Below are 27,125 nucleotides of genomic sequence, written 5' to 3'. Positions count from 1 at the left end.
CCTGATGTGGGACTCAATTCGGGGTCTCCAGGATCACACCCTGGGCTGAGGGTGGTGCTAAACTGCTGAGTCATCCGGGCTGCCCTTCAGGTACATTTTTCGTGGAACTCAACCTAAGACCCTAGTTCTAATGGTCTTTCAAAAAGTATACGTGCAGCTAGCTCACCAAGGATAACCTAGAATTCTCTGGCTTTATTGCCCAGCCTTAGTCCTGGATTGGAACTAAGTCTGTTTTGCCTCCTGACCAGCAGGGCTTAAGAGTATTTCCCAGTAACTCTCCAAGAAGTGGTTTCCTACTAATCCTGATTGTACCTACCATCCCCTGATACTGTGTACCTTTTAGGGGGACAGGTGATACATGAGTCAAGCAGACAGAGAGGAAATATAACCTTTACTGCTAATAAAGATGCCATTGGAGAGCATGGCATATAGTTGTGAGCACTAACGATGAACCCCAAAGTCAGGCGGGTTTATCCAGTCACAGACAGTGGTGGGTAACCACAGGCCTCCAACGTCACAGGCAGAGCCTGCCACTCTAAAGTTTGCAGAATGGAGGAGAAGAACAGAATGTGCTCTCTCTGTAGACAGATCCAAAAGAGAAAAAGGGGTGCGGGGAGGGAGGGGTTGAGTCATAGATGCCTAGTTCCTGTTCTAGTCAAAATTCATTCTCCTTGTTCATAGCAGTAACAGGAGAGCAGAAAGAAACCAAGCAAGTTATTGTTAAGAATTCCTTTTATTATGGAAACATGATGCTAGGGAAAGGGGTTTCCCCTTTCCAATACTCCCAGGGTTTTTGTTCTCATAGCTCATTGGGCTTAACCATTAAGCTCAAGGCCAACCAAGAGTGTGATCTTCTCCTTGGTAGAAGATCAGCAATCTATCCTGACAGTGCTGCTCCCACCATGAGCATATCCCCCTACTCTTCCCATCCGAATGGTTGAAAGAGAATAGCTATTGCCCTCACAAGGTAATTCAGTGAATGAAATAATTCCAGGGCCATGCTGAATCCCAGCTGAAAGTTTCTCATTTCACTCTGCAGTCCTAATTATGTTTAACTATGTTGTTTGGTCAGTCTATCAGAGAAGCTCTGAAAAGAGATTATGACGATATAAAGATACTTCCATAGAAAAAAAGTCAAATATTGATGTCCCCCGATTTAAATATGACCCCTCTACCATTGTGAATTTCCCAGGGAGAAAAAGTTAAAAGATTAGATTCTCTTATATGCTTGGGTTAAACTCATCCTTCTGATTGTGCTTGTTCTGAATTAGATGGGTTCTTCACGCCTTGGATAGCACTGTGGTTCTTTCAGCAACCTGGACAGGGTCTCACGAGAACCACTGGTGTGGCTTTTATCAGAATCTCAAAAGTTAAATTATACACCAAATTTCTGGCATACCTCACTTTTTAAAGGATTTTTTGAAAAGATTTATTTTAGAGAGAGTGAAAACTGAGGGAGGGGCAGAGGAGTAAGGGAGAGAGAGAATCTCAAGCAGTCTCTGTGCTAAGCGTGAAGCCTGACTTGGGGTTTGATCTCACAACCCCGAGATCACAACTTGAGTGGAAACTATGAGTTGGACGTTTAACCGAATGCACCACACCCAGGTGCCCCTGGTATACCTCAGTTTTAAAAGAGTATCATCAAAATTCTTAACACCAACATACTTAAACAGAAGAAAACAAATCAATACCAAGATCTTCAAGTAATTACCAAGATAAAATGATGCTCCCAGAACACTGCACCTTCCATAACAGAGACTCAGTGGTATCCTGATTTCAGCTTCACCAGGATGCTCAAGTCCCTGACCTGTAAACTTAAACTTGATTGGGAGGAGTGTCCTCCAAGAGGTTAGCACTGGCAACATGCTTTAACCATTTCTGTGGGAAGAATCAACTGTTATTTCTCTCAGGGTGACATATGGGACTGTAGGAGATCAGAATATGTCACCCCAATCTTTGCCACTCTGGCATAAGGATTATTTTGAGCCGAAGGCAACTGAGAAAAAGTAGGCATAGGATGACCTCTCTGTGGTATCCTATCTACCTGAAAACAAGATCCTAAATTTCCTTATGAAGGTATCTCCCCCCTCTTTCAACATCCCCTACTTTCCATATCAGGAAGGGAACAAACAACCTTATCACCAGAGATGAGATGGCACCTCCACCATTTAATAATCCCTTGAGTAGAGTACTTTCATCTGACTGATCCTCCCCTTTCAAACTGTCCAGCCTTTTGGGGTACACTTGGCATCAGTGTCCCAGCCTTTAATGAGGACTTCCCAATAGTTTTTGGCAAGTAGTCTCTATTCTCTGTGTAGCTCTAAGAGAGTACTTTCCAGTAGTGGTCTATATTCTTGCTCCCTCTGAGAGTCAGCACAGTTGGCTGAAATTTTGCTTCTATTCTTGTTTGATTTTTTTGGGACCAAGTTATTATTTCTGAGCTAAAAAACAACAACAACAACAACAAAAAAAAAAACAAAAAAAACCCAAACCTCCAAAACATCTACTCAATTTAAAAATAACCTCTTACATGAATTAAACCTAAGTACATCATCTTTTCCCTTTTATCTGTCCTTCAATTTCATTTTTCCTCTTATATCCATCTGATCTGTTCTCTAAGATCTCAACTTTATCTCCAAAAAAATCTTTCTCCTTCACAAGCTTAATTATTCTTAATTTTGTTCTCATTCCTTCATTGTTCCTGTTCTAAAACTGAAGTACATTCTAGAAACATTCTAAACATTCCCTGATTTCCTGAACAAATCTGATTCCTAGACACACAAGGTTCTAGGTTTAGGACTAACTATCTTCTTAATCTTTTAGAATAATTTAATGCAATTGTATCTTTAACTTAGGCATTTTCCATTATAGTAAGGCTTCTATGTCTTTGCTTTTTTCTATCTCTCTTTTTTAAGATTTATTTTTTTTAGAGTGGGAAAGGGGCAGAGGGAGAGAGTCCCAAGCAGACTCCCTGCTGAGAACAGAGCCTGCAGTGGGGCTCAATCTCACGAATCTGAGATCCTGACCTGAGCCAAAACCAAGAGGTGGATGTTCAACTGACTGAACTACCCAGGTGCTCCTTCACTGCTTGTTTTTTTAATAAAAAACTGGTGTGGATATCTGCAAACCTGGAGGCTTAGAAATCTAAAGCCATGGTCAGAGCCTATTAAATTCACAAATCCAGTAAATTCTGGATCACATGGTGGGAGATTACTCTTGGGACTCTTGACAGGCCATATGACTTCAAGATTAGTCTTTGGGTACTGCCTACATAGGCTGGTATCAACAGTTGAAAACTAGAACTTCAAACTACAGTTCTCTACAGTACACATGCTGTGTAAAGACTGACTGTAAAAGAAATGAGAGAATGAAAATATCATCATTTTGAAGACACTAGAAAAAATAATAGATAACAATTACAATGAACACTAAACTAGTTAGATAAAAGACTGATGGAGAACTTTATAATGGTGCATGGACTGATACCTGAATGGACTATTAGCTCTAAAATCTCTAAAACTGGCACATGGGGTATTATATGCCTGATATGATGCAACAACAACAGTACTTATAGATTATTCTTGCAAAAAAAATTGTTTGAACACAAATTTACTGGAATTTCTTAAATCTACCAGTATGCAGGGAAAATGGGTGATAGAGGAACACGTTACATGATACAAAGAACATATGATCATCCAAATTCAGAAAGGGAGAGAAATGGCTCAGTTTCTTTAACAAAAAAGTGCCATTTCAAAAGGAATGGAACAGGAACTGTATAGATTAAAAGACCCTTAAGAACCATGCCAACCAAATGCAATATATGGATCTCACCTGGGACCTGATTTAAACAAACCAACCATAAAAGCATTTAAGACTTACAGAAAAGTTGCCGTAGTACCAAGAATTGCTATATAACCTTCACCTAACCAAATGTTAACAATATACTACATTCACTTTAGCATTTTCTCTCTACATATTCACATTGTTTTTTTGAGAGTAAGTTGCAGCCAAAATGCTCTTTACCCCGAATTTTCACTGTGTATTAACTAAAGACAAGGACATTCTCATATATAACCACAGTACAATTATCAAAATATGGAAATTAATACCAATTAACATTAGCTACAGACCTTATTTAAAGTGTACCATTTGTCCCACTAGATCTTTTACAGGAAAAAAACTTTTTTTTTCTTGGTCCAGAATCCAATCCAGTATAACATGTAGTCGTATCTCTAAAGTTTTCTTTAATCTGGAATAGTATTTCAGTCTTTGTTTTTCATGACCTGGACTTTTAAAGAATAAAGGCTGATTATTTTGTAGACTGTCCCTCAACTTGGGTTTGACTACTATCTCTTTGTTATATTTACATTATGCATTTTTTGAAGAATTCCTCAAGCATGATGCTTTCTCTTCCTCAGTGCATCTAATCAGGAAACATACAATATTTTTCCTATAACCGATATTACTCAAAAGGACATTTTTGAGACAACTAGGGAAAACTGAAAACATAAGATATTAAGAAGTTATTGTTAATTTTGTTAGATGTCATAATGGTATGTGTTTGTTTTTTAAAAATGGCATTGATCTGTTAGTGATATATGCATTGCAGAAGACAAGAGGCTTGATGTCCAGTTATAGGGAGTTTGGTTACATTAGGCAGAAAGCAGTAATAATAATAGAGTCAGATCTTGACTTTTCTGAAATAGTTTCCAATTTGTACATTCTCCAGGTCTTTGACCATTTTTCCTTTCTTTTGGTCACTACTTCTACAGTTTACACAAATAGTCAAATTTTGTGACTTGCTGGATGAAGAAAGAGTGTGGGAGAGGAAATTGAAATTACTGGCTGAAATTAACTTTATAAATAATTTGAACATTTCATTTCTTTGTGATTTGTATGTCTTCCTTATTTAAAAACTTTTTTTGGGGGGGATAATCTCGTCATCCAACATGGGGCTCAAGCTCATACCTGGAGATTGAGAGTCACATGCTCAACCACTTGAGCCAGCCAGGTACCCTGCAGGTCCTTCTTATTACAGATAATCAATCAAGTATAATGAAATGAGATCACTTATAATGATCATATAGTAGAGTTTTACAGCCAAAAATACAAAAAGTCCTCAGGTTATTTTTTGAAAAGTATTTTTAAAAAAATTTGTTTCACCAAGGACTAACCCTTTGCTGATGTTCAAATTTAAACTATTTTTCTGAGTTTGTCTCATAAGAGAAAAACATGAAAAGTTGCTTCTGTGGTATTTTCTTCTAGTTTTTCAAGCCCTCATGTAGTAGCAACTGGTTCAAAATACTGCTTTGTTTCAAAGCATGCAGTTTAGATGTATCTTCACTGATGATGGTAATATTTCCATTTTGTTCCTGAGCCGTCAGGTCACTTTCACTATCAGACAGTGTACACAGTAGAGTGTCGTTTTCATAGGTTGGAAAATAATACCTGAAAACAACCACAGATACAGTGAATAATCAAACTATAAAATATCCAGAAAAGTTTCTAGCAGTTGAACATACACATTAATTCTGCTAAGTTTCCTTGCCCACAATTCCAACAGCATTTTGCGAAGGTGGTATGGGTGTCAACTTTGGAATTACTTTTACTTTAACCTTTACTGGCTGACGTCAATCTCACTAGCATCCTTGCTAGCTGCCCATTCAGCCTATACTTGATGTACCCATAAAACTCACAATCTGGGAATGCCTGGGTGGCTCAGTGGTTGAGCCTTTGGCTCAGGGCGTGATCCTCGAGTCCCAGGATTGAGTCCCACCTCAGGCTCCCTCCAAGGAGCCTGCTTCTCCCTCTGCCTGTGTCTCTGCCTCTCTCTCTCTCTCTCTGTGTCTCTCATGAATAAATAAAAATCTTTAAAAAATTTGTTTAAGTACTATTATAGATTAGGCTCGATGCCCTTTGAAGAACACATCCCCACTGTAGGATTTCTTTTTCCTGATAAAACACAGAGTGTATCATACTTTTTATAGGCTATATTTATTGTTCCAATATAGCTACAAAGTAATTTTTGTTATTTCTGTGTAGGTACGGATCAGTGGACCAACTGCCTAACATTTATAAAATGCTAAGATGCAAAATATATACCAAAAGCTCTAATAGTTGTGCTTTGACATAGTAATTTTATTTCTAGGAGTTTATTTAAATGAAAAATTGGGTAAGTGTGCAATAAGATAGGCATAGGGATACTCATTGTATTACTATTCATAAGAGTAAAATGCAAGAAACAAACCTCAGTATCTAGCAAATTAGGGTATATCTACTGAATGGCATATTTGGCAATCATTAAAAATAATGCAACTGATATGTATTGATATAGAAAAATGCTTACAATATTGTTAATAAACTATAATGAAAAAAATCTATACCTCATCTTTATCTTCATGCCACAATATCTGAGAGTTAGTGACACATATAAAAGGGGGATTCCTTTATTTATTTATTTATTTATTTATTTATTTATTTATTTTTTATTTTTTTATTTTTTAAATTTTTATTTATTTATGATAGTCACACAGAGAGAGAGAGGCAGAGACACAGGCAGAGGGAGAAGCAGGCTCCATGCACCGGGAGCCCGACATGGGGTTCGATCCTGGGTCTCCAGGATCGTGCCCTGGGCCAAAGGCAGGCGCCAAACCGCTGCGCCACCCAGGGATCCCCCTTTTTTTATTTAAAGATTTTATTTATTTATTCATGAGAGACAGAGAGAGAGAGAGGCAGAGACACAGGCAGAGGGAGAAGCAGGCTCCATGCAGGGAGCCCGATGTGGGACTCGATCCTGGGTCTCCAGGATCACACCCTGGGCTGAAGGTGGCGCTAAACCGCTGGGCTACCCAGGGATCCCAAAAGGGGGATTCCTTTAAAAATAAGGTTTTTGGGATCCCTGGGTGGCTCAGTGGTTTAGCACCTGCCTTTGGCCCAGGGCGCAATCCTGGAGTCCCGGGATTGAGTCCCACATCGGGGTCCCTGCATGGAGCCTGCTTCTCCCTGTGCCTGCGTCTCTGCCTTTCTCTCTCTCTCTCTCTCTCTCTCTCATGAATAAATAAGTAAAATCTTAAAAAAAAAAAGTTTTCTAAGATTTTTGCTTTTTAAAAAAAAATAAACACATATTTCTCTTTTATTTAAGTTTGGAGAAATTGAATAAAGGAACAAGTAAGGGATATAGAGTAAAGAAGTATATGTGTGGTTGAGTAGCACTCACTCTGGTTGATCCCAGGTCTTTCTTTCAGGAAGCAGTGATGTATGTTTAGCTTCTTCCATATGAGTCCTTAACTCTGCTTTGGATTTGAATTTCACATGGCAGCCATAACATCTACATTGGTGAATTTGTCTCCGAATGAAATTGACCAGTTTCACTTGCTGGTAGAAATTTAATCCTGAAAACAACAGTTTATACAATCTTTAGAATCAGTCAGACTCATTTTTGCACTGTTATGATTTTTTAAAGGAGCCACTTCTCTTTCTCTTTTAAAAAAGATTTTATTGGGATCCCTGGGTGGCGCAGCGGTTTGGCGCCTTGCCTTTGGCCCAGGGCGCGATCCTGGAGACCCGGGATCGAATCCCACGACGGGCTCCCAGTGCATGGAGCCTGCTTCCCCCTCTGCCTGTGTCTCTGCCCCTCTCTCTCTCTCTCTGTGACTATCATAAATAAAAAGAAAAAAAAAAGATTTTATTTATTTGAAAGAGGGGGGAAAGAGAAAAGAGAGAGAGAGAGAGAGAGACATGAGCAGGGAGAGGGCAGAAGATGGACAAGCAGAGTCTACACTGAGTGTGGAGCCCAAGGCAGGGCTCAATCCCAGGACGCTGAAATCATGATCTGAGCCAAAGGCAGACAATTAGCCAATTGAACCACCCAAGTGCCTGAGTCACTTCTCTTTATTAACCAACCTGAAGAGGCAGTCTGATTACAAAGCATAATAATAGATACCAAACTGTAACAGCCAATACTTTTATAGGGCTTATGTGCTAGGCACTGTTCTAATCAGTTTCCATGTATTAATACGTTTAGCTTTTGCAGAACATAGGTAGTATTATCATAGCCATGTATTAGGAAACTGCCCAAGGTTGAATAGCCAGTGGGTGGGTAGAACCAGCATTTGACGTACATACATGTCTGTAAGAAGAGCAAAGAAAAGTAACACATACCAGAGTCTAGGAAAGCAGTCAGTGAACTGAGGAATGGGAAGTAGGCTTTCTACTGTCTTTGATCCATTAGCGAGTCAGTAATTTACATCTTCATGCCCCTAATCTTTCCATCATAGGGATACTGAGAATGATGCACCTGGGTACATCTGTGATAAATAAATAATCCAGCTACACTGCCAAGCAGTACAGTAGGTGTTTTATATACATTATCTACTCCCTGTCACATTCTGTTGACCTGAGGCCTTATGTCACACAGCCAGTAAGTGCTGGAGCTGGAATATGAACTCTAGTCTGACATCAAAATCCATGGTCTTTCCATTAGCCCCTTCCACCTTATTTATGATGGATACTAACCGATAGCTTGTATTTTATTTGAAGCATTCATATATGTAGGAAAGAAGAAAGACCATATGAAATAAAAAACCGTACTTGAATATTACAGTTCAAAATGGTTGTGAATCACCGCTTCAGGCGGTCCCATTGAGACCATCTGTGGAGAGACACATTTTGGCTGTGCACCCTCCCATCACGACACCGAACACAGGCATCGCTTACAGGATGGTGTATAAAAATGCCACATCATGGAAAACAACTTCTGAATCAAACTTACCAAGTTCTGACTTTATTTTGAGGAGATCAAACTCGTGAGCATCCTAAAAAAAGGAATGAATATCTGTGAGCATATAAATTATTTAATCTTTCAGGCTGAAGTTATAAACAGACGGCTTATTCATAGGAGTTTGAACACTGTTGAAACTCGTCTCAGTTCATCATGTTCTGCTTTTGAAGTATTCGAAATATAACTACTTCCCCCCACCACATCCAACTACTTTTTAAAGCACAGTCCAAACAAGTCATGCCAATCAGTTAAAACATTTTAATTATTCACAGTTTGTATCTACAGTTTTCACAATTTACTGTGTATGCATTCTGCAGTCTGACAAAAGTGTCCTCAGTCTCTAGTAAGATGTGGCCCTACTTACTATACTGTGCGCCTGGACTAGAATTATGGATATAGGTCCTTTGCTACACAAGCACATAGGTAATTTTACAAATCTGCTTTTCGTTTTATGCTGTCAAATATACGGTTTAATGCAAATTTCTCCTCACTGATATCTTATCATAAATTACATTTCTTTTGATTTTTACAATGCAGACTTATTCTGCTCTATTCTTGTAATCGTCCAACTGGGTAAATGTTTGAACTTAAAAGCTTACAGAGAATAAAGACCATCCAACTCCCTATGAAGGCATTAGTGTAACATCAGAGGCAGGATAATTAGGAATTCCATGATAGTTCATGATTGAAAGCTACTGAGTAGAGGCCGAGGACACAGGTCAAGGATGTTGCAAAGGGAATTCCTACACAGGGTAGGGGGTACTAAGACTCCTTTCAATTCAAAGATATTAGGATATTATGAACTAAATTTAAATACTGGTAACTATACCCACATACTATTAGCAACCTGTTTCAGAAAAAAAGACTGCTTTCGGAGGGGTAAATGCTCATGGCCTTTTAAACACCTTCTAGTTTTTTTATTTCATGGAACTAGGAACAGTGTTTCTGAATGAGAGTGGGGAGAAGGTGGGTGAAATAGGACAGTCTATATGATGGTTGGCAGAGATGGCTGGGGGAGGGTAGGGACAGCATATTAGAATCATCCAGTATAATATTCCTTATATTCAAATCACCCCTCTACCCTCAAGCTGCGATACTGTCAAGACTCATTAGATGTTCCCCCTTTCCACCTCCACTGTCCAGCTGAGGATCAGAGATATTGGTAATGTGTCATCTTTCAGATATACTGGGGTAAAAAGAAGATTTTGTTTCAAGCTTCATTATAATATAAAAATGGCATCCACAGAAGGGAACACACAAATTGGAAATGCCCTCAAATATCTTCCCTCCAAATCCTTGTGACTGAAGGAGCTTGCACAGCCACACTCTGTACTCTCTCTGCCCACCCCCCTACCCCCATGCTCTACTATTCCATTTCCATCAAGGGCTTTGTAAATGGAAGTTTCTCCCTTCCTGCTTTCTTCATTCACCAGCACAGAAAGCAGTGGAAAAAGACTCGGAACCTGTCCATATCTTGAGTACTGTTAATCATGGTTATAGGACCCACATTCTAAGCTAGAATTATCTCATGAACATCTCAGAGGTAGGATGGCATCAGTGGTCTGTGAAATCCCACCCTAACAGTTCACACTCATCCAGGGCAATGTACTAAATTGCCCTGAGTTCTGGTTCTTCTTGATGGTTCTGACCTGTCTCTTCTGCTTTGCTTATAGCACTTAAAAGAAACAAAAAAAATTATTCATTTATTTATTTGACAGAGAGAGTGAGGGAGGGAGTGAGCGCAGGGGGAGGGTCCGAGGGAGAGAATCTTTCAAGCAGATTCCACGCTGAGCAAGGAGCCCAACTTGGGGGCTCTATCTCATAAATCTGAGACCGTGACAGGAGCTAAAACCAAGAATTGGATGCTTAACTGCCTAAGCCACCCAGGCACTCTGCTTACAACACTTTTAGGAATAGGATAGTGACAGAAATTTCATATATATATGCTGTAAGATTACAATCATGATCAGCTTTCCCCTGTCAGAACAAAACAAAATTCAAATGAATAAAAGTATCTCACCTCCATGTGGACACATAATTTCTCAATTGTTTCTGCTTGCTTTTCACAAAATAGGCAGACAGCAGAGTCAGGGTGTTCTTCCCAATCAGACCAATCACTGTGTTAAAAAGAAAACAGCAAATAGGGAGATTCCCCTCATTAAAAGGGTGTACTACACAGTCACTTGGTATTACTTCCTCCTCCCCGGGAAACCCTGCCAATCTCTTTCAACTCTGATATTTTTGTAAAGACTGTCACATCATATTATGACTCCTTGATATAGCTTTTGAAATTCAAAGCAGCACCATGAAATTAATATAAATAGCGAACAGGTGCTGCTCCATTTTCTTCTATTTGCTTCTCTTCTGAGCAACTATTTCACTACAGAATCAGTATAATGCTTTTCTGAGACAACTAGGTTTAATTTGCAAAAGAGGCATATCAGTAGATGTGATGCTGTCTCTCATTAGCCACAACCACTAAGTACGCATGCTGTGAGGTGCAATGCTGGGAGTGTGTCTCTCTCTGCATGACAAATGGTGTGTTTTAAAAAGGCAAACCGTACATCCTTCATGTGAGAAATACTGATCATTTTAAATGGGCAAGTGTTAAATCTGGTGGTAGACAGAAGTCAAAAAACATACAGAACTCATGTTACTAATCCTGCCTACCCCCCACACCCTGCATTTATTTTTGAGACACTGCCAACTTCTTGTCATTCCTAAGCCTGGAAAATTGAAATCCCAAGAGAGGAAAAAAGGCTAAATAGCTTTGAAGGAAAAGAGAATGAATAGCAGGGAATCCTTTTAGTTGAAAAGAACACTTCTCAAGCTTGTAATTCCAAGGAAAGAAGCTGCGAATGTTTTAACTAGGTCAATGGGATGCACATGGAACAAGGTTAACTTGAATTCCGTTATATTCTCTATTTCAATGACAAGCAGCGTGGAGAAGCCAAAAGTCGTATCACTTCAAGGTCTGGGTACCAACCAACTGAGCAAAACACCAATGGAATGTATTTTTCTCTAAATTATATTTTATCTGTGTTTTTAATTAACAGTTTAAAAATTATTTTATTTAAAAAAAGATTAATTTGAAAGAGAGCACGAGAAAGTGAGAGGCAGCATAAGCGAGGGAGAGGGCGTGGGAGGGACTGAGGGAAACAGAGAAGCAGATGCCCTACTCAGCAGGGAGCCCGACATGGGGCTCAATCCCAGGACCCCAGGATCATGATCTGAGCCAAAGGCAGATGCCTAACTGTCTGACCCATCCAGGACTCCAGGATCCTAAATTTAAAAAATTTTTTATTCATTCATTTTTAAAGATTTTATTTATTTGAGAGAAAGAGAAGAGGGAGAGGGACAAGCAGACTCTACACTAAGCACAGACCTTGACATAGGGCTTGATCTCATGATCCTAAGATCAAGACCTGAGCCAAGACCAAGAGTCAGATGCTCGACCAACTGAGCCACCGAGGCACCCCTCAATTAACTGTTTTAATGACAAAACCGTATTTAGTTGGAATAACAATTGCTTTAGTGATTTTTATGTCAAAGTTACTTTGAATTCAAGCTTTTGCACTATTACATGGAAGGATGCATGGCTCAAAGAGAAAGTTTTCTTCGTTTCTACTCTCTCTCCAGAATAATAATTTTAAACCCAACTAAATAAATGTTTTCCTCCTCTTAAAACACAGCAATTAATTAGCAGTTATAAGAAGTCTTACTCTTCCTGATGGTCTAGCAACTCCCGATCATCTTCCAATTGAACTTCCTCCCACGATTTTCCAAGTTCCTTTTGTGGGAAGAACAGAAAAATTAGAGATGGAAGGAGCAAGAGGAAGAGGAGAAAGGAGAGAAAATAGGCATAGACTTAAAAGCCACCATAATAAACCCACTCAAAAACACATACACTCACTGGTTTTAAATCAATACAAGTAGGATTTATTAAGTTATTTCAGTGACAAGGAAGGATGTATCCTAAAATGTTTTTTTTTTTTTTTTTTTTTAGATTATTTATTTATTGATGAGAGACACACAGAGAGAGGCAGGGACACAGACAGAGGGAGAAGTAAGCTCCATGCAGGGAGCCCGACGTGGGACTTGATCCCGGGACTCCAGGATCACACCCTGAGCCGAAGGCAGGTGCTAAACCGCTGAGCCACCCAGGGATCCCCTAAAATGTTTTTAATATGTTTTTCTTTTTGGAGAAGCAGCAATATTCTTTCAAATTCCTTTCTCTTAAATCTCAACCCTGGATGCACATTAGAATCTCTTGATGGGGATCCTAAAACAGCCACTTAGCTGGCTGTTTCTCCTTGAGGTTCCCTGTATCACACAGCAGCCACAGTGATCTTTCTAAAGGACACTTCCCTGTTTGTATAAACCTTCCCATGGCTGCTGCTTCTTCTTTTTTTTTTTCTTTTTAAGATTTTATTTATTCGTTCATGAGAGACACAGAGAGAGAGAGAAAGAGGCAGAGACACAGGCAGAGGGAGAAGCAGGCTCCATGCAGGGAGCCTGATGTGGGACTCGATCCCGGGTCTCCAGGATCACATTCTGGGCTGAAGGGTGGCGCTAAACCACTGAGCCACCCGGGCTGTCCAAAAGTCCCATGGCTTCTTACCACACTTAGAACAAAATTCAGAAGCCTTATCATGGCCTGTAAGATCTGCACGTTCCGCCTTGGCTCTTTTTCCATCCCTTATGTCTCACCACTTTTTCTCTGGCTCAGTTTGCTCCAGACAGATCAGTGTCTTTGCTATCCCTTAAACGCAGCAATCTCCCCTCTACCGGGCTACTTCTGGACTTGTTGCATCATCTGCCTCAACATTGCTCTCTCAAATAACTACATGGCTCAGTCCTTGGGGCATCTGCTTAAATGTTACTATCTCTTCTTCTAACTATTCTGTCTAAAACAACATCTCTCCTCCCAGTTACTTTTTATTCCCCTGTGATTTTTTTTTTAAACATCAATCATTTCCTGAAATCAATTCTGTATATCTATTTGTTTTCTTACTTGCTGTTTATTTTCTCCACCAGAATGTCCCTGAGGACATGGACTTTGTTCATTGTTACATTTCCAGAGCCAAGCATATATAGTAAGTACTAGAAAGTATTTTTTAAACTGAACTGTAACTGAAAAAATCTAAAAATTCAATGCCAATTTAGATCCGGTCTCAAAAGGTTTTTGTAAGGTGATTAAGTAAATTAGCTAATGTATAGGCATACCTCAGAGATATTGCAGGTTTGGTTACAGACTGCCACTGTAAGGAAAGTCAAATGAATATTTTGGTTTCCCAGTGCATATAAAAGTCATGTTTACATTACACTGCAGTGTTATTATGTGCACAAGCATTATGTCCAAAAAAATAATGTATATGCCTTAATTAAGTATTGCGGGAATTACCAAAATGTGACTCAGAGACACAACGTGAGCAAATGCTGTTGCAAAAATGGCACTGATAGATTTGCTCAACAGAGGATTGCCACAATCCTTCAATTTGTAAAAATGTATGCCTGCGAAGCACAATAAAGTGAAGTGCAATAAAACAAGGTATGCCTGTATATAAAGTATGTGGCACCAGGCAATAGTAAGTACTCAAATATCTACTTCAGTCCCCTTTCTTCTCTTACAATTTCACCTACTCAGGGCTTTGTCTGGCAAATTTAGTCATACTTTTAGCAAAACTTTATGGAGTAATGAGCAGGGATGATTTCTTTTGGCCTAATCATCTATCTTTTCTATTCTTGAATCATTTGTTCATCTTTCTTTTCCTTTTTCTCCATCTGATTTCCCCACTGTGCCATGCAAAAGCAGACATTACACTAAAGAAGGATGTAAGAACAAAAATGCACACCTTTCCAAGCAGCTAACCAAGCAGTTACAGTCAGGCGCAACCTGACCTGCTATAAATATAGATAACCTTGTTTGTTATTTCTCTTTTGAAAAAAAAAATAACTAAAATTTACTCTTGGGGCACCTGGGTGGCTTAGTGGTTGAGCATCCGCCCTTGGCTCAGGTTGTGACCCTGGGGTCTTGGGATCGAGTCCCGCATCAGGCTCCATGTGGAAAGCCTGTGTCCCCCTCTGCCTATGTCTCTGTGTCTCTCATGAATAAATAAATAAAATCTTAAAAAAAAATTTACTCTCTGTTTTGAACATTTTTTTTCCTTAAAAAAAGGTATTCATTTAACAAAAAAACAAAGAACTACGAGGTCCATTATGATTTAGGGAAAAAAGAAAATCTATCATTCATCAACTTAATGAGAGGTTTTGAAGCTGTCATTATCTATCAGCTAAATGATGCATAAACTCAGACATGCAGAGATTTACCATAATGTCATTAGAGACAGTTAATTTGGACTCTATAATGTACTTTTCAAAGTTGCCATGAAGTGTCTGGACCTCATTATGGACACCAAGAATGGCTTCAACAATGCCAACAGGATCCGTTAGTTGGAATTTTTGGTGATGAATTAAATCTTTCATGGATTACTTGGTCTCTCTGGACTTGTACTTTAAAGTCACTGCTGCGAGATATTATTCAAAGAAGGGCCATCAGTGGTATTACCATTTTCAATATATGGACAAATGTTGCTTATCGATAGATGTTTTGGGCAGAGACTTAAAATATCTTTCAGTGTCAAACTTCCAAATCCAAAGCATTATTTTGAGTATTCTAAGTATTCATTATAACATGTAGGGATTTTCCTAGGCAAGAGCACTAGTCGTTTACCACTTCAGAGGAAAATGGAACTTGCTGATCACTAGTGTATTAAGAAACAAGTGATTTGCATGTGACATGGCTCAGACTTTCCTAGAATGCTCTGCTTGTATAGTCATATATATATGATTTATTATAGGAACAAGACCCAAAAAGGTAAAGAAAAAAACCCAACGCACAGAACTCTTTAATTAAGATGCTGTGCCTGCTAATGAATCATGTTAGGAAAGCAAAGATTTCAAGAAAAACAAAGTTTGGAAAGCATGTCAGTAAAGATGTTCAGCACACCCCCTCAACCCCCTGGATCAGATGGTTTATGATCAATGAGAGGGCAGACAAGAAAAACATATAAAAAAAAGAAATCTCCTTCACCTAGCATCTCCACCACTTCAACACATACACTTATAGGTACTTCTACAAAAAAAATCCGTTATAAACAGAGAAAGAAAAGTGTTTTTAAAATTTTTTCAAGTTTTTATTTAAATTCTAGTATGTTGAGAAATGTTTTAAATGGAGGTACTTGGATGGCTCAGGTCATGATCTCAGGGTCCTGGGATAGAGCCCCAGTGTTGGTGTCAGGTTCCCTGCTCAGCAGGGAGCCTGTTTCTCTCTCTCTCTCTCTCTCTCTCTCTCTCCCTCTGCCCCTCCCTGCGCCGCCCACTTGACTCCATTCTTTTTCAAATAAATAAAATTTTCTTTTTAAAAAGTGTTTTAAATATAAATAATTTCAGTAGAAAGAACTATACTAAAGCTATGGAAAACAGGTGAAGAGCTTACTTTTGTTACAAATGGCTTTGTATATCTTAAGAATAAAAAATATAAATAAAAAATGGTAACACCACTGCAAAAATAGTTTCCTTTAGGGAAAACTCAGGGCTTGAAACATGAACACCTTAGGAATAGGTAGCTCAGTCACCATGCACATGGTGTGTTGCCCTCTGAGGCAGGGGCATCTGAATGTGAAACTGCCTGGGAAATTGTCCCCCTGACCATCTCCACTATCCCCGGACTCCTCTTGTTTGTGAGAAAACAAAGAAAGAATCTGTAGTAGGTAATCCAGAGTATGCATAGTGACTTTTTATGTATTTACAAGTCTGTTACTATTCTAAAATTATTAAACATATTAATTATTAAATACAGAAATTATCTCACCTAAGGAAGAAAAAGGAATCTGTCAATTTGCCGAGCTCAGAGAAGGGTCAAAAACAGCTTCTGTCCCTTAACTCTCCCACTTTTGATGACTATGAGAGTGCATCTTGCCAGGAATATCCTGGATGCTGCCATCACTGCTGGCCTGGAGATTCCATTCCAAGTGGATGTGAGGAACTCTGTGGGCACGTATCTGCTACAGGAGAGGTCCAAGCATTAACTCTGTGCACCCTATTCCGAGGTGCTGAATTATGTGCTTACATGTCCCTCTCTCATACCAACCTCTAAACTCTCGGAGTAGTGACTTAAATTAATCACCTGGTCTGTAGTATTTTTCTTTCTATTCCACCAGCATCTAGTACTGGAAGGCACTCAAATGTGTGTAGAATGTATGAAGCCAATGAAAGTGAAGCAGGGAAGAGGACGTGAGAAATGGATGTGCAGAGCCTGACAGCTAGTATAACAGTTCTTTTCTCTGGCCCACATTCATTGCTCATGTCACTTGTTCCCTCAGAGGAATACACAGTGAGTGTCTCTCCATGTTTTTTTCCCCCCTTTTTAAAACTAAAGCAATGTCATTATTCATTGCTTAAGTAAACTTTTAGAATTTATTCTTCATATTAAATATTTTTGTGAAATAATAGGTATTTTCATTAGTGGGGTCTAAACGAAAACTAAAATAATGCTAAGCAATCTCACATTTTCCTCTAATTACACATACTAGTATTTGGAACAGTCTTTTATATACTCATTCCATGTATTATTATACCTTTTATCTATAATACTCAGGATGGTATTAAGGTTGATACTTCTGGTAAGCACTTCTCTATGTGAGGACAATTCAACATCTTTAGAGACTTTATTAGCTTCTTTAATTCTTTTCTAAGGTAAGTTTACATCATTTCCAAAATGCTAAGATTAATCATAATACATTTTAGGTTTTGTTTTTTAATTCATTCTTCTTGTGTGCTATTACCTCAGTAGGAAAGCATACAGGGCTAAGACGGTTAAAGTTGTGGGTCCAGAGCCCTTGATGAGCTTATTAAAGTTGGCTTTACTTTGACCTTGACTCACTTTCTAGTCTGGTACAAAAGAGAACAGGCAGGAGGTGGTGAATAGATCATTATGAATTCATCACTATTACTTGACCAAAAACCAACTAAAAAACTAAGGTAGGTACCTTATTTCAACCGAGGAAAAACTGAAGGAAATTGATACACGGAGAGGTTAAGAAGTACCTTGCTCTAACTATGTGACTCTGGGAAAAGATTTGTGCCTCGTTCCCAAATCTATAAAATGGGGATAATGATAAAACTTGTGACATTATGGGTATGGTTAAGAGTAAATGACTTAAAGAAAATACCCAAGACAGTGCCTGACACTTAGCAACTAGTCAAATGCTGCCAGTTAAAAGAAAAAATTATTTCTATCAATATTCTCCTAAAATGATTTAATTTTCATTTTATATATTATTAAAGTCCTTATATTCTCTTGAAACACTTCTCTTAAGCTATGATTCATGCCACATCGTATCTGGGCACTCAGTGGGTAGTATAATCTAGCACACTCATCTAGAGACAGCTGGTCCTTGCAGATAATTTCAGTTTTGACAGACATACTACTTGATGCCCAGAGAATAAAGTGTCATAATTTTCTAAAAGTACCAGCAGAATTTGAGTGAACAGTCCCTTTGAAGTCTCCTCTAAAGGTGAATACCTCCAGCTATATATATAATGTTCTGCTTGTCCCAAGCTCTTGAATATTATTTTAAAAGATCCCCAGAAGGAAGTACTATCAAATTGTTTCCACAGCTTTCTGCAGTAGCTGATATTTCTTAGAGCTAACACTAAAGTCCACTCCCCACTGGATTTGGCTGGGCCCTGAAGCGGCGTTTGTTCTAGGAATTAATGACTGAGTGATTTCAAGAGAAGATTGAAGGATTACAAGAGTGCCTTTGCCTTTAAGCTGGTTGTAAAACATTTGTAGCAGATCATGGCAACTTCTTAGAGTCAATCTTTAAACACATGTCAAACTTGGTTCTCAAGGGGAATTTCATTTTAACGCTAAAAGGATTAGTTAGAACAGACAAAAATTCTACCCCAAAGCTGAGATTTCCAACATATTTCTGGATATGCTTGTTTCTGTCCAATAGATAATATGGTTATGTCTTCTGTGGCCATGAGTTTGGATTCTAATTCATTCCTATTGAGAGGAAAAAAATAGTTTCCATTTGCTTAAGTAAAGTGTCAGAAGCAACTCTTTTTCTACTAATTCCAGTGGAGAGTGACTTAATCCTTTTCTTTACATGAGTGGATTCTCACCTTTGTTATGTACACCCCAAATTCAGCAGTAGCACAGGACCCATAGCACTTCCAGTCACTGTGTCAGACAAAATCCTCTCTTAAATTACTTTTCTTTTTAAAGGTTTTAAAAATTTGAGAGAGAGAGCATGAGCAGGCAGAGGGAGAAGCAGGCTCCCCACTAAGCATGGAGCCCGAAGTGGGGCTCAATCCCAGCACCTTGGTCACACGACCTGAACCAAAGGCAGATGCTTAATGGACTGACACCTAGATACTCCTTCTCCTCTTACATTTCTAGATGTCCCCCTAGTGATACTTGCCTCCAACTGGAAATCTTCTTAACCAAAAAGGTCAGCAAATGGTATTGAAGTTTCTGGGCAAGGAAGGCTTTCAATGTATTTAAAACCCTTGACATGGTAACACCATTATAACATTCTATTAGCCAAACAAATCAATGTCCTTCTGCCTAGTGAAATGACTTGTTTTCTCTAAAATTTCCACCAAAGGTAAGCTGGCCAAGGAGGATAATAAGGTTTTTTTTTTTTTTTTTTTTAATGGGGAGAGAGGGAGGAATGAAGAGAATTTTTTTTTTTTTTTTTTAAGGGGAGTGGGAGGGGCAGAAGGAGAGCGAAAGACTCTTACCCAGGTTTCATACCCAGGGCGTGAGCCTGGCTTGATCTCACAACACTGTGATCATAACCCCAGCAGCAATCAAGAGTCAAATGTCCAACCAAATGAGCCACCCAGGTGCCCTATGAAGAGATTGGTTTTGAAGAGTTATCTAGCATAGAATACCTAGCATATCTGGAGGTCAAAAGATGGTTTTTTTTTACTGGAATATAGATATCTATGGACTCAAGGTAATAGAACAAATGGGAAGGAGTGTATAGATATCCAAATGCTTTCAATTTGTTATTATTTTTTTTGGGCCAGATCACCATGAATTCTAGAGAAATGACATTTTTACTGTGTAAACATCTGGCAAATCAAAGACAAATCAAATCAAGTTATGTTCTGTAAACTAACCATTCTGAAGCTAATCATTGCTCGGAAGTGTCCCTTGATTACATTTTGACCTTTATACTAATTGCTTGTTTAAATATTAGACAGCCCTTAGAAGGATTTTTGTCTATGGAAATTCAATCAAATTTTAAATTGTGAAGAGGAAGCCTTACCAAATAATTGATGACATAAAATCGGTCATATTCTCTGTTCTTAGGATTAATTCTCCGATGCTGTTTTTTCCTCATATGGTCTTTAAGTGTATTTTTGTCCCGGAAGGTCTTCTCACAGTATAAGCACTGCAAGCTAAAACAAATACACAAACTCTGACAAAATACACAAGTCTCTTGGACAGCTGCTGCAGAAGTCCTTAATTTTTAAGTCTTAAGATTATTTATTTTAGGTCACACAGAATCTTCAAGTGGAATACGACATCCTTGTCAGAACCTGTCTTACTTCATTCATTCAGTTTTGTGGGATGCAAGCTTGGTTTGTTTGTTTGTTTATTTATTTATTTTGCTTGGTTTATTTTGTAGTTGGCTACATTGGCCAACTTGGCTATGTACTTACTTCATGCTGTGACAGAGATAGCTAATATCCAAAAGTTATTTTGTTTTCTAATCAAATTATCTCTTCTAAAAATGAAAATGTAAGTATGTTCTTCAATTATGGTAACTAGCAGTGGCTGCCTCCGTTGAGTGCAACAAATTAGTCCATGGTTTGGTATATCCTGTGACTAATTTGCAGGGTTTAATGCCTAGTTCCAGTACATACTGGCTGTGAGACTTGGTCAAGTTACTGGTCTGCTCTGGTGACATTCATTTTCTAGCGAAAACGAACATATTACTAACAAAATGTCTTTCCTAACCTAAGTCTGAGAGCAGATTCTGCCTATCACTTCTCCCTATCAGTCATTAGAGTTCCACTTTTTGGAGTCACACAGATTATATCTAAGCTCCTTCTACATGAAAACTCTCAAATGAGTGAAATCAGTTGTTTCAATTTCAAATTCTTTTGTCATCACTACTAAACATGCTTTTAACCATTTCTTGTGTCACAGAAATAACTATATTCTTTTACAGCAAGTAATTTATGGCATTAAAAAAAGATTATGCTAAAAAAAGATTATGCTAATCTTGATAGAAAGTACAATTGTTACTTTATAAATGAAGTATCATTTAATAAGCGTGAAAGGACTTGTTTTAATGTAGTGTTGATACCAGAATTTGAACTCAGAACTTTTAATAAGTGATCTATGTCATTTAATATTTCTTTTGTAATGTTATTGTTCCCAATATTGTGAGCTGAGATTTCATTAAAAAAAAAAAGAAAAGAAATATATATATATATATATATATATAGGCACCTGGGTGGCTCAGTTTGTTAGGCGACAGACTCTTGATTTTGGCTCTGGTCATGATCTTGGGGTGGTGGGATTAAGCCCCGTGTCAGGCTCCATGCTTACCAAGGAGTCTGCTTGATATTCTCACTCTCCTTACCTCTCTGCTCATTCCCTTACTCATTCATTCTCTCTCTAAATAAAATCTTTAAAAAGAAATAAACAAAACAAACAAAAGAACTCCTAGGTTTTGAGAGAAAAAATATTGGTCCCTCTCCTAGAGAGAAAAGTGGATAGATTTTTGAAAGCCATTTTTGTGACCTAGAGAATTTCCTTCTTTATTTTTACAGGCTAAGCTCTAGATACCCACAGTCACCCCAATATGACCTTAGGAAAAATGGAATGCTATGATATATAAATGTGAATAAATACTAAAAGGTAAAAGAATGCACAGAGTATGTAATATCTCACATAAAGCTGAATAATGCCAACATTTTGACAATATATTTATTAAATATGTTAAAAATTATACTGAAAAGCAAATGATTTACCAATACAAAATTAAGAAATGGGGAGCTACTACTGAGGAAGGACACACATGAAAAATCAAGGGAATTAGTAATGTTATATTTCTTTTTAAAAAAGATTTATTTATTTGAGAGAGAGAGAGAGAGTGAGGGAGAAAGCACATGCCCATGAGCATGCATGGGGAGGGGAGAGGGGCAGAGGGAGAGAGAAACTTTCAAGCAGACTTGACCCTGAGATTGTAACCTGAGCTGAAATCAAAAGTTGGATTCTTAGCTGACTGAGCCATCCAGATGCCCCTGTTCTATTTCCAGGACAGATGGAGAGAAGTAATTTTATTAATTACTTCTGCTAGATTAATCTTAAAAAGTTCACAACAGACAATTAAAAAAAATTCCCAATAGAGTCCAAAATTAAAATCGCTTCAGGTTGTGTTTCATGGAAAAAAAATACTTACTTGTCCAGCTTTTTCTGTAATGTGCATAGAAATTCATTGCAGTTTACAATGTTGTCTGGCAATCCAATGTTGAAAGCATGTTCTCTGGCCATGTGGTTTAAAAGAACAGATCTAGGAACAAATGTGAGCAATTTATATTATTTATGAACCATCTAACAAATCAGGTCAGGAATAGCATTTTTTAAAAAGATTTTATTTATTTGACAGAAAGAGAGCACAAGCAGGGGAAGCAGGATTGGGAGAAACAGGACCCTGGGATCATGACCTGAGCTGAGGCAGACACCCAGCTGACTAAGCAACCCAGGTGCTCTTGGAATAGCATTTTTATAATGATAACACTAATCAAAAGTACATGCAAAGGTAAAACACTAAAACACACATTTGGGCTATAAAAGACTGGTTCATTATCAAGTACTTAAGTATACACACAATCACAACAGTTCTTTAAGGTGGGTTAAGTGCATTCCATTATCTGCTAGTGGACAGGAATATACTCTATAGATGAATTCATTCATGTATAGATGATTCATTATAAATGAATTAAACTGTTAAATAAACTGTGCTTTGCCTACTTTTCCAATTCATTCTGGTGAGGAGGAAGGGACAACTGCCAAAGGGAAATACGCCCTGCACTGCATGTCCTGGGATCAAAGACATTTAATCAGCTCACTATCTGAGACCTGGAACCCACAATTAACACATCTAAGTACATCCAAGTACCATAACCTGAATACACCTATGGCAGCCTGTTGATTAGTTTATTCCAAAAGGAAAATTTTAAATTATCTAAGTTTTACCTAGCAAAATGTCTGTGTGTAAAATATATTATTCGATTGGGTCTTTATCACAACTTTATTTTTATTTATTACTTTTTAACATCTATTTATTTAAGACTTTATCCATTTATTTGAGCATGAGTGAGAGTGCACATGAGAAGGGGGGAGAGGCAGAAGCAGAGGGAGAAAGATGCCCCACTGAGTAGAGAGCCTGCGGGCTTGATCCCAGGACCCTGAGATCATGACCTGAGCTGAAGGCAGATGCTTAACCGACTGAGCCACCCAGGTGCTCCTTAAGTTAGTTAGTATGTTTGTGTGTGTATTCATTCATTCATTCATTCATTCATTCATCCATTCTTTCATTCTCTACACCCAACATGGGCCTTCAACTCAGGAGCCCAAGATCAAGAGTGGCATGTTCTTCTGGCTTAGCGAGCCAGGCACTCTCTTTATTATTTTAGTTCATAAAATAAAGATGACAGTTTTGGGGAACTTACTGGTACAGAAACCACTGACACAGTGACACATTATACAGTTTATCTAGCTTACTTAGACACTCAGCTGGCCCTCAAATCACTGTTTTTTAGGGTTATTATTTTTTTCTTTTAGAAAATAAAATGAAGCAACCATCTCTATGAAAATGTTGATGTTTTTTGACTATGTAGGAGTCACATTTATTAATCACATAGTTAATATGCTCTTTGGGCTAGCCACTTATTTATTGCTGATAACTCTGAATAAACCAAGTATTTCACAGTGCGTTTGGTACAGATTTTTCTCTATGCCAATTGCCCTACAGAAGAATCAGTGTTTTAAACATTGTGTTGCCACCAAACCATTTTTCTAAATTCAAATTAATACTGTATCTGTAGCTACCCTCTTCTTATTGTTTTTCAGATAACAGTATCAGTTACTATGGTAGGTTTTTTAATACAGTAGACTGCCTTTTTTCAAGTGGGCAGAAAAATGACACTTTTCTGATTGTCCACTTTATGTTGCCAGTTCCTAGGGGTTACAACTTTATGACTTGTATTTAAGTGATGTACATTTGTAATATTAAATGCTGTGTAATGAGAAATCTGTCTGGTCTTTGTCCTTGGTTCCTGGCACAGAGCTTCTAAAATCCTTGGAATTTCTCTGCGATAGGATTAACTTTGTTATGCTGACAAGGCAACTCACTGAAGGCCCTTAGTTAGCTTTACAACGGGGGCTGGTCAACAGAAAGACTAACTACATGATTAGAAGGTAGAGATTTTGACCAGCCTGACCTCCAGAGAGAGGAGGGGTCTGGAAATTAAGTTCAATGACTGAATCAATCATGCTTATGTCATAAAGCCTTATTAAAAATTCTGGACATCAAAAAAAAAAAAAAAAAAAAAAAAAAAAAAAAAAAAAAAAAAAAAAAAAAAAAAATTCTGGACATCAAAGCTCAGTGATGATTCTTCGTTGGTGAATACCTTGATGTGCTGGGTGGGTGACGTGTCCTGATTCCTCGGGGGAAAGGGCTTAGAAGCTCTGAGTTCAGGACCCTCCCAGAACTTGCCCTGTGTATCTCTTCATTTAGCTGTTCCCAATTTCTTCACTTGGCTGTTCCTTTATAACAAAACTTCAGTCATACTACTTTCTTGACTTTTGTGAGTCATTCCGTAAATTATTGAACTATGCAAGTTACTGGTGAGAATCTGAATTTTTAGCCAGTTGGTCAAGTGAACTTGTGGCTGGTATCTAAAATGGAGGCAGTTTTGCTGGGGATGATACCCTTTAATCTGCAGAGCCTAATGCTAACTCTGGGCAATTAGTGTTAGAACTGAATCATAATTTGCCAGCTGGTTTAGGACCCAGTTGGGAATGGTAAAGAATTATCAATACCTCAGTTTTTGTTTTTGGTTTTTTTCTTTTTAGAGCTTTATCATTTTTAATATTCAAAAGTGAAACATCAAAAACTTCTAAAGGTTTAGAGTTAACAATATAGAAGGGTGTGTCTGTGGTAGTTTGTTGTACATGGTCTTGCCTACCAGTCAACTGCAAAAGTCTTATGACATTAAACACAAATTTATTGTTGGCATTTAAAGAAAAAGGCAAACCAAGAAACAGACTCTTATATACATAGAACACACTGATGGTTACTGGAGAGGAGTGGCAGTGGGGGACATGGTTTAAATAGGTGACAAGGATTAAGAAGGGCACTTATAATGATGAGCACTGGGTACTGGAGAGTTGCATGTGAGTGATAAATCACTAAATTCTACACCTGAAACTAGTATTACACTGTAAACTAACTAGAAATTAAATAAAAGCTGGTAAAACAATGAAAGAAGAAAATAAGAAATTTTTTCCTCATTCTGTTTAGAGGAACTGTAGTCCATCTTTGATGTGAGGCATATTAAAAAAAATTACTGCTGATACACGAAAGGATCTTGAGCTAATCCACAGAACTTAATTTAAATAACCATTATGAACATTTTGATGAGTTTTCAGGTGAAAGTAATATTTGAAGACAGGAATAAAGGCAAACCTGTTCCCGAAAAATTCTTCATTGCAAAACATACAAATACCATGAAAACTGTTATCATTTCTTTCTTGCTGCTGTTGTTCCAGAATTTCTTTCTGTAAAGTAGAAACAGATATTTGATATTATCTTAATAAATGTACAGTTAGCTAATGGAAAATGTTATAGTCTGGATGGGAGGAATCTGGGGAAGAAGCACAAGGGGGAATATATGAATACTGACAACATTTCAAATTTCTCCATATCTGTCCTTGAATCAAAACTCCAAGTCTACACTGTAAAATGCTGACAGACAATCCATTTGGAGAGCTATGCAGAAAACTCAGTCAGCTGGGTCTCAGCACCCTTCCCTATCCTGGTTTTCCTCCTGATTTTGTCAGCTAACTCCCATCCTCAGCCTCTTCCTCAAACAAAAATGTGCTGGGCTTTTTGATTTGCCCCTTTTTGCCAGTTTAGTTCATAATCAAGTCCTTATAAAATTTTCACTTGAACCATCTTTTGACTTCTCTCCATTACCCATGCCATCACCCCGAGTCCAGTTTTTAATCAGTCACTGGATTACTATAAATAAGTCTCTTAGAGGGTCTCCTTGATCTCAATCTCTTTTTCATCACATCCATCCTTCTTTGTGCTCCCAGACACACTTTTCCGAACACTGCTTTCCTACACAATTATCATTCTTCAACGTAAATAATTTTAAATACGCTTTGGTAACACCTGCTCCAATCAGGGTGGTTCTGCATATAATCTTTTTTTTGACGTCATTTTATTTCTCTTTGCTTTCTGCCTGTTGCAAATCTTAACCTGTAACTTAAGATTTGCATTTTTATCATGCAGCCATTTCCAGACTACTGTAAAAGAGTTACGAGGGGCGCCTGAGTGGCTCAGTGGTTGAGTGTCTGCCTTCGGCTCAAGGCGTGATGCCAGGGTCCTGGGATTGAGTCCCACATCCGGGTCCTTGTGGGGAGTTTGCTTCTCCCTCTGCCTGTGTCCCTGCCTCTCTCATGAATAAATACATAAAATCTTAAAAAACAACAACAAAAAAGAGTTACAAGCTCTGGCTCTGAAACACTAGACCTGGATTTGAACTCTGGCCCTCAGTGCTACTCAATATTTTATCATTTTTAATCATCAGTTTTTTTATTAAAAATTTTTTATTTATTTGAGACAGAGAGAGAGCGCACACATGGGGTGGAGGGGAGGGGGAGCAAGCTCTCAGTTAAGCAGAGAGCCCAGCTGGAGGCTCAGTCCTGTGACTCTGGGATCATGACTTGTGCAGACAGACACTTAATCGATGGAGCCACCTAGGCACCCCATCAGTTTTTTCACTTTTTAGATGAGAATGGAAATATTATCTCACAGAAATGTTTATAGGATTAACTCAGGTAATTTATGTAAAGAGTTCAAATTGTGCATGGGTCATTACATGTTGGATATCATTGTTATCCAGCCAATGCCAATTTCCACGGTTTATTACCATCATATTTGTTAACTGTTTGTCTGCCTTGTCTTCTGAAGGGATTTGAAAATTCTTTGAAGTTAAAAGAAAGTCTTTATGCTGTTCTTAT

At 38.2% G+C, this 27,125-nt stretch overlaps 1 protein-coding gene across 2 annotated transcripts in view; it reads right to left on the bottom strand.

The window, feature by feature from the left end:
* Nucleotides 1-714: 714 nt before the first annotated feature.
* ZNF277 (zinc finger protein 277) overlaps nt 715-27,125 on the bottom strand; it is a 108,889-nt gene continuing 82,478 nt past the window's right edge. For both annotated transcript variants that reach the window (XM_038557378.1, XM_038557379.1), the window contains exons 5-12: nt 25,564-25,655; nt 22,273-22,383; nt 20,125-20,257; nt 12,502-12,569; nt 10,800-10,896; nt 8,771-8,813; nt 7,217-7,391; nt 715-5,448 (exon numbers count right to left, since the gene is read on the bottom strand). In XM_038557378.1, the coding sequence (XP_038413306.1) occupies nt 5,262-5,448; nt 7,217-7,391; nt 8,771-8,813; nt 10,800-10,896; nt 12,502-12,569; nt 20,125-20,257; nt 22,273-22,383; nt 25,564-25,655 (906 nt within the window). In that variant the 3' untranslated portion in view covers nt 715-5,261. The remainder of the gene's footprint in view (nt 5,449-7,216; nt 7,392-8,770; nt 8,814-10,799; nt 10,897-12,501; nt 12,570-20,124; nt 20,258-22,272; nt 22,384-25,563; nt 25,656-27,125) is intronic.

The sequence above is a fragment of the Canis lupus genome, chromosome 14 (genome assembly GCF_011100685.1).
Source record: "Canis lupus familiaris isolate Mischka breed German Shepherd chromosome 14, alternate assembly UU_Cfam_GSD_1.0, whole genome shotgun sequence".
NCBI classification, from domain to species: Eukaryota; Metazoa; Chordata; class Mammalia; order Carnivora; family Canidae; genus Canis; species Canis lupus.
This window is presented reverse-complemented; position numbering and strand designations above follow the sequence as displayed.